At 40.6% G+C, this 7,995-nt stretch overlaps 2 protein-coding genes across 2 annotated transcripts; both read left to right on the top strand.

Annotated features, from left to right (window-relative positions):
• Positions 1 to 260: 260 nt before the first annotated feature.
• Positions 261 to 3,630, top strand: LOC122282221. The gene is made up of 5 exons (XM_043094173.1): positions 261 to 1,692; positions 1,951 to 2,166; positions 2,317 to 2,470; positions 2,631 to 2,718; positions 2,827 to 3,630. The coding sequence occupies exons 1-5, from the start codon at positions 261 to 263 to the stop codon at positions 3,628 to 3,630; spliced, it is 2,694 nt and encodes an 897-aa protein (XP_042950107.1).
• A 1,102-nt stretch (positions 3,631 to 4,732) lies between these two features.
• LOC122282923 lies at positions 4,733 to 6,288 on the top strand. Its single transcript, XM_043095000.1, has 5 exons — positions 4,733 to 4,876; positions 4,971 to 5,180; positions 5,292 to 5,384; positions 5,639 to 5,734; positions 5,849 to 6,288. The coding sequence occupies exons 1-5, from the start codon at positions 4,766 to 4,768 to the stop codon at positions 6,236 to 6,238; spliced, it is 900 nt and encodes a 299-aa protein (XP_042950934.1). The 5' UTR covers positions 4,733 to 4,765; the 3' UTR covers positions 6,239 to 6,288.
• The last annotated feature ends 1,707 nt before the right edge of the window (positions 6,289 to 7,995 follow it).

The following is a 7,995-nucleotide window of genomic DNA, read 5'->3' as shown; positions in this document are numbered from 1 at the left end:
CATACGCCGAAGGGGTTAAAAATTTCCTGACACAAGCCCAAATTCATGCAAGTGGACGGGATCGCATTCGGTGTCCTTGCCGTACATGTCTTAACAATCTGTGGCTTCCTATACTTGAGGTGGAAACCCATTTGTTCATGAAAGGGATCAATCCAAATTACACACAATGGATATTTCATGGGGAGGAGGATACCACACAATACGTCAGTGACGACGATATCTCGAATGAGGATATACCCGAAGATGATTACATTGATGACATGCAGCAGATGTTGGATGACATGCATGCAGGCACCTTTGTTGATGTGCCACAAGAGAACACTGGATCATCAAATAGGCCACCAATTCCTGAAGATTCACCAGCAACGTCTTTTGACAAGCTACTGGAGGATGCCCGACGTCCTCTTTTCGACGGGTGTACAACATTTACAAAGTTGTCTTTCATTGTGAAGTTATTACACATCAAATCAATCGGTGGATGGTCAATTAAATCATTTGACATGCTCCTTGCTCTATTGCGGTCTTCCTTTCCTGATGCGCTCTTACCACAATCATATGAGGAGTCAAAGTCTTTGGAGCGCGGGTTGGGTTTCAATTACCATAAAATCCATGCGTGCCCCAACGACTGCATCTTATTCTGGAAGGAATATGCCACGCTTAATGAATGCCCCATATGTAAGGCTTCGAGGTGGATGCCAAATACACACGGATCACGCGTCATACCTCAAAAAGTGTTGCGCCATTTTCCGTTGAAACCGAGATTGCAGCGTCTTTTTATGTCTGCGAAGATAGCAGGTGATATGAGATGGCATAAAGAGCATCGGGCAATAGAAGATAGTAGTATGAGACATCCGGCTGACTCTGAGTCTTGGAAGAAATTTGATGAACATCATAGTTGGTTCGCTGCGGATCCTCGTAATGTTAGGCTCGGACTAGCAAGTGACGGCTTCACTCCCTTCAACAACTTGGCTAAACCTCATAGCATTTGGCCTGTGATCCTTGTCCCGTATAACTTGCCGCCATGGTCATGCATGAAAGACCAATTCTTTATAACATCTCTGATTATTCCAGGGCCAAGGTCACCAGGGAATGAGATCGATGTTTACTTGCAACCGTTGCTGGATGAGTTGCTTGAACTCTGGGAATATGGGGTACCCACATATGATGCCTCAAGTAAGGAGACGTTTACGCTGCATGCTGCATTGTTGTGGACAATCAATGACTTTCCTGCATACGGGAATCTCTCTGGCTGGTCAACAAAGGGAAAATTAGCTTGTCCGTCTTGTAATGCTGACACGGACTCCAATTGGTTGAAATATGGCCGAAAACATTGTTATATGGGACACCGACGTTTCTTACAGCCAGATCACATGTGGAGAAGGAGGAAAGGGTTGTTCAACGGTAAAGAAGATCATCGCATGCCACCAAGGGATTTGGGAGGATACGATATTCTAACTCAATTGCAGATGATTGGGGATGTGACGTTTGGCAAATCTGTTAGGAAGAGAAAACGTACTGCCGAAGAGCTGAGTTGGACAAAGTGCAGCATATTCTACACGTTACCTTACTGGTCAACACTTCGACTTCGGCATAATTTAGATGTTATGCATATTGAGAAGAATATTGCCGAGAACGTCTTATTCACTTTAATGAACAGTTCAGGAAAAACTAAGGATAATATCAATTCAAGGCGTGACCTGGAGTTATTGGGCTATAGAAAAGAATTACATTTGAGGCGTGAAGGTGATCATGTAACAATGCCGCATGCACTGTACACATTACATGGAGATGAAAGGAAGAAGTTATGTGAGTGGCTACGCGATATCAAATTTCCAGACGGGTTCTCTTCCAATATCTCGAACTGTGTTTCTACACGTGATAGCAAAATCACTGGGTTGAAAAGCCACGACTGTCATGTTTTCCTTCAAAGACTACTCCCAATTGCTGCAGGGGGGTTTTTAAGAAGTGACATTGCCTTGACTTTGACTGAACTTAGCACTTTCTTCAAAGAGTTGTGCGCTCGCACACTGGATGTGAATCGCCTATCCCAGCTCCAAACTGATATAGTCACCATTTTATGCAAACTGGAGATGATATTCCCTCCCTCCTTTTTCGATGTCATGGTCCATCTAGCTGTCCATTTGCCCCATGAGGCTATACTTGGAGGTCCAGTACAATATAGGTGGATGTACCCATTTGAGAGATATCTAGGCAAATTCAAGCGGTATGTTAAGAATAAGGCCCGACCAGAAGGTTCAATAGCCGAGGCCTACATTCATACTGAATGCCTGACATTTTGCTCCATATACCTCCAAGATGTTGAGACGCGCTTCAATCGAGCTGACCGCAACATTGATGCTGATGAAGAGGAAACTATAGATGGATTCCGAGTTTTTAACCAGAAAGTTCGTCCTTTGGGTATAGCTTCCAATGTGCAATTAGAAGATAAACTCTTTAAGGCAGCCATATGGTATGTGCTCAACAATTGTCCGGAGATTGGACCCTATATACAGTAAGCATCAATCTCTTTTAGATCAAAATCTACTTCCATCTCAAACTTAACAAGTTTTTATATATGCATGCCCATAACGCTTGTTGAACTGTGTTGCGATTATGTGCTCCAAATTCAGGGAACACTACGAGAAATGTAGGGTGCAACACCCAAACAGCATCGTGAGCACGCATCAAACCGAGTTTGCAACTTGGTTCAAGCACTGTGTAAGTTCTCCTCCATACTTATCTATGTTGACATCATAAATTTATTTGACATGTTTTGGAATTATGAAAATAATAAAAACTTGTAAATCTTCAACAATATTGCTATAGATCCAGGAACATCGTACCAAGAACCCGCTTGATGTGTCAGCTGATCTGTATGCGTTGGCTTGCGGGCCTGACCGTTGGGTTGCATCATATGATGCATGCATAATAAATGGAAAGCGGTTTCATACGAAGGGTCGTGAACTTCGCCGGCGTACACAAAATTCTGGGGTTTTGGTAACTGGGGACGAGGCCACAAATAATGCAGACTTTTATGGTTGTCTTAAAAATATCATAGAGTTACGCTACATGGAGTGGCGTCGGGTGTACCTATTTGAATGTGATTGGTTTGACGTTGGTGATCGAAAACGAGGGGTTCGGGTGGACGACCATATGATTAGTGTCAACTTGAGCAGGACTTGGTATAAAGATGAACCGTTCGTGTTGGCAAGTCAGGCTGATCAATGTTTCTACATAAGAGATTTAAGGGTGAAAGGGAATTGGGGTGTTGTGCAGAACTATACAAATAGGAATGTATACAACATTCCGTCCATGTTGAGGAGTAACGCAGATATTAATGATGGCGAATCAAGTACCCATGAGGCCGATCAAGAAAATGAGTCATCATATTATTATGAACCAGTGCAGTGTGATAACTCTGATCCAGTGTCAACTCCACTGGATCGGCTTGATATACCACCTAGCCATATTGATGCACGGGAAGTCATGCATGTGGATGGTCAATGCATAGATTCATCAGACTTTATTAATGATGACATGATGAATTCTGGCTCTGAAGATGCGTGTAGTGAGGGGGAATATTCAGATGAGGAGGACCTATCCACAGACGATGATGTTGGGTCAGATTAATAAAATATGCCAGGAACTTCTTTGCATTAAGGTTGGTACCACAGATTGTGACATTAAGTATTCAATATTGTTTGTGATTACCAATGTTTTTTTTTTCCACATTAAGTATACTTTTTGATTTCTTTGACTGAACTAATATGTAGAATATCACTCCCTTGTTTTTATATTCTTATTTGCTGTAGTATTGTTTGACTTACAGTTTGTATTTCTATGAGTGATGCTTATTCAGGTGAGGGGAAAACAATAATACGTCACATTAAGGGAAAACCACTGCACAGACAAGTTTTGGTCGGAATTGCTTTCTCCTACTAGACCAATTTATCAAGAAGGCCCATCTTCAAGCTGGCGGCATGAGGAGCGCTATTAATTATCAAGGTATATAATTTATACTAATCTCTTCATGGCCTTTGTAATTATATGTGTATCATAGTGCAAGGGTTAGTCTACTAACATACTGTTGAAATTGGTAGATAATTGATCTTATTTCGAACGACTCTCGTATTACTTTCAGATTTTTGGTGTTTATGGACCTAACGTTTGTTAAAATTATTTTGTAATAATACACACGCAGGTGACCGAGCCGGACCCAGTTCTAGAGGCGGAGGGAGGCTGCGAGGTATTCGGGCTAGGCGCCATGTACCGTACTCGGCTCGCCACAACCGACCAAGGGGAGCGAAAATTGCCTCATATCACAGCCCGGAGGAGTGTAATCCTGGCTCGTCGGATGACTCCACACAGCCCCCAAGTCCCCCACCATCTACCAACCCAATCCCCACACCAGCGCCTACTCGGGAAGCCTCACCAGTGCGCGAACAATCACCTCCTAGAGAAGACGCGAGATTGGAGGACGCCAGTATACCACAAACTGGTATATTGACTTTTTCGATATATATTGAATGCATTGACAAAATATGTGTTTGTTATAATTATGTTTCTTTGACATTACATATACTAAGCTAGTGAGTTTTTCAATACAGTTGCGGACGCCCCCACAGAACCTGAAGTAACGCAGCAACAAAGAAAACGATTTCGTGGGCCCGCTAGATGCATCGAGTTTGAGAAGGTGAGGAAGTACGGGAAAATACTTTTAAAGATAAATGATGGTGAGACTGCCCCGTGTTGTGAGCATGCTTCTATGTTCACGACACGAGTATCCTGGATTGTTAAACAATACTGTGACATGAGCTATGCGCGCTGGACCGATGTCCCAGAAGCCATGAAAGAGGAGCTCATTGATCGTGTTCGGGTAAGTGATATCAATTCGATATCATATGATGAGTTTGAAGTGGTTTATATGTCTCATAATGGTAATATTAATACTAGTTTGCTCTGAATTGTAGTCTGACTTCGTGCTCGACTGGGAACGGGAAAACCACCGATTGACGGTGACAAAGGCACTTCGTAAGCGCTTCAACTCCTTCCATCACGATTTGCACAAGATTTACCAATCATTTGAAAGCCATGAAGAGGCGTTAGCTAGTGGGACAAGCTTGGTGGACCCTCTTGTATGGGTCAAGTTGTGTGGAAGGTGGGGCAGTGATGCATTTAAGGTATATATTAACCAACTCAAATTTCTGTAATAAATCCTTAAATTAGTATGTCTAAAGAGGCAAATATAGTGGCTGTTCAACATAGCTAACCAAAAAACGTGTGCATTGCAGAAAATTTCATCTCAAAACCGGGAGAACAGGAAGAAGCAGGCAATTAATCACACATCAGGACGTAAATCATTCGTCCGAATCCTTGAGCAAAAGGTATGAGAATGCCTCCCAACTGACCATGTTCATTTTAATAATCTTGATCGCATTCCAAACACGTATTTTCTATAAAAACGTTCCTCTACATGTGAATCCATTTTCCTTTGCATTTTTGTGATATAATTACCACAAAGTTGGGTAGTGGTTGAATAACACGATGTGCTATTTGTAATTCCATGCACATAAGTTAAACAATAAACTTATGTTTCTACCTCGAAAAACTTCTTATACGTGTTGCTCATCTTCTGTAGCGCGCTGAGAATGGAAATTTGGTTGACTTCTATAAAGAGACGCGCTGGTCGAAGAAGAAGAACAAGTTTGTGACAGATGCTACAGAAGAAACATACGTGAGTAGATTACATACAGTCCATCTCCCTACAATATACTATTTTTGACAATAATAAATGAGTAATTTTTTAGGAAGAACTTATGTTAATAATCGTTGTTCTGTGCATGTGCAGAAGGAGATGACAGGTAGGTTGGATGGCCTAGAACCAGAGCAACGTAATGATGAGGCAGCAGCGACTGTCTTCAGGGAGGTCCTTGGCCATCGACCTGGATATGCGCGAGGACTCGGGGAGATGGTCATTCCCGAGTCAAGTAGACAACGTGACCAACTTAAGATGCAATGCTACCTGTCTGAGATTGAAAGACACAAGAAAGACTCTAAACAACATAAGAAAGATGCTGAAGCGTATAAGAGTCAGCTGGATGAAATGAGATCAGAGATGCGGGCTCTTAGGGCGCATCAGATGCAGACTGATAGATTGCTTCAGGAGTTCTTTAAGGATCATCCTTCATTCACTGAGTCGTATCGACAGACTCAGTGTAACGATTCCCCCGACCCATAAGGGGGGTGACATGCTCCTTGGTTTTTTGTACTGGATTGGGTGGTTTTTTGTTAGACAATATCACAACTGGGCAATACATATATATATATATATAGATATATATATATCTATATAAATATATCCATCTCAATATATATAGATATTACTATATCTATATAAATATAACCTGAAAGGATTTGACAGTTTGAGTTATGGAGGTATGATTTCTGTCCTCAGCATTTTTAACACCTAATTTTTGCTTGGGCTTGTTTGGGGGGTTTCAACTTTTAAGGTTTGAAGTGGTGGTGTTTTATTGCTACATTTGGCAGGGGAAATTGGAACAAATTAGATCTGTTTTTACGAGGCTGACACCTTGCATCATATGGTTCCAACAAAATGATGAAAAAAAGGGAGTAAGACTTTTGTAAAAGCTTGAAAGTGTGACGTAAGCTGTTGGAAAACGTGCATGGTAAGTGGGTTTGGTTGTATGTTTCTTCATGTAAATGGGGGAAAACGAAAAGTTACTTTTTCTAAGTTCGTTGTGCTTGTTACCATAAAGTTTATATTTAATTTGGAGTTGTTCATTGATCTCTACCTGTTTTGTAATGAGACCCAGTTCTATTCACGTAGAGGTTGAGATGAGAAGCAAGGAGGACGCGTACAATCTTCCATTTCAGACTTAATCAAAACTGAACAGAGTTTGGAGGAGAGAGTTCCAAATGAATCAGATAAGCTGGAATGGTATTTCTGTATTTACATTTTTAGCTCCCAGCTGATACTATTATGTTTCTAGATCTCATTTATTGTCTTCAAGTATATCATACAGTTATATATAAATGTAAGTTATATTACATATTATCTTAAATAACAGAACTAGTAGCTTCCATAGGGTTTTGGTCAAAAGGAGGATGTTTCATTTGCAACAACAAGGCATTGCAAGATGAAAGAGCATTGAAATTCAAAACAACGGTAAAGAAGGGAAGTATGCATTGATATGTCTTGAGGTTGCCAGTGGAAACCCATACTCTCTGTTAATGATATTCAACAGAGATCAACCATTTCTGCATTAGACAGGTTTTAGGTTTTTTCCCCTCTATTATTTTACAAATATCTTGCTTCTTTCTCCATCTTAGGACTGAAGAAACCCAACAAGTGCTGTAGGTTTATTTAAAGTAAAATAAACCTATTCCACGGCAGTTAGAGATTTACTAACACCATCGCTAAGATGGTACTCATTAAAGTCACTTGTCAACTTAATCCCATCTCCTTCGGACATATTAACATATTAACAGAAACCAGACCTGAAAATTAGTTATGAGCGCCCTATATTTTAGATACTAGACTAACTTGTTGATTTGGTTTGAATTACCATGCATTATCAATCGGGGAATAGAGTGAAGGTAAGATCCATAACCAATTCTAATGTCGCTTTTATTGTTATTTATCATTGTATGTTTTACTACTAAAACATGTTTATGGATCTGAATGGCTTCATTCAAAATAGGGGCAAGAGGTTGCCTTGGAACAACCTTTTTAAATTTGTGGCTGCAAAAAACGTGTAACTAAATTTAAGTAGAGTTAATGCTTATCTAGAATATGAGAATGTGGCAGAGTATTTAAGGAAGCCCCGTGGAATCAGATTTATAATCATAGCAGGTTATACACTTTTCCTTAGCTTTCAAGCGTGTGCTGTAGGTTGTATCGTGCCAAGTGTTTAGTTCTTTCAGATAATGTTGGTTGGATGAGTCTCATGTATCAACTATTTAGGCAATGAATAC

Source organism: Carya illinoinensis, chromosome 11 (genome assembly GCF_018687715.1).
Source record: "Carya illinoinensis cultivar Pawnee chromosome 11, C.illinoinensisPawnee_v1, whole genome shotgun sequence".
NCBI lineage: Eukaryota > Viridiplantae > Streptophyta > Magnoliopsida > Fagales > Juglandaceae > Carya > Carya illinoinensis.
Note: the sequence above shows the minus strand (reverse complement) of the source record. Positions and strands in the feature narration are given on the sequence as shown.

Coding starts and splice junctions, on each gene's coding strand:
- LOC122282221 (XM_043094173.1), top strand. CDS start 261: ATGCAGCAGATGTTGGATGACATGCATGCAGGCACCTTTGTTGATGTG. Junction 1,693..1,950: donor GGATAATATCAATTCAAGGC/GTGACCTGGAGT, acceptor CAATTGCTGCAG/GGGGGTTTTTAAGAAGTGAC. Junction 2,471..2,630: donor CTCTTTAAGGCAGCCATATG/GTATGTGCTCAA, acceptor CTCCAAATTCAG/GGAACACTACGAGAAATGTA.
- LOC122282923 (XM_043095000.1), top strand. CDS start 4,766: ATGTTCACGACACGAGTATCCTGGATTGTTAAACAATACTGTGACATG. Junction 5,385..5,638: donor TCCGAATCCTTGAGCAAAAG/GTATGAGAATGC, acceptor CATCTTCTGTAG/CGCGCTGAGAATGGAAATTT. Junction 5,735..5,848: donor ATGCTACAGAAGAAACATAC/GTGAGTAGATTA, acceptor GTGCATGTGCAG/AAGGAGATGACAGGTAGGTT.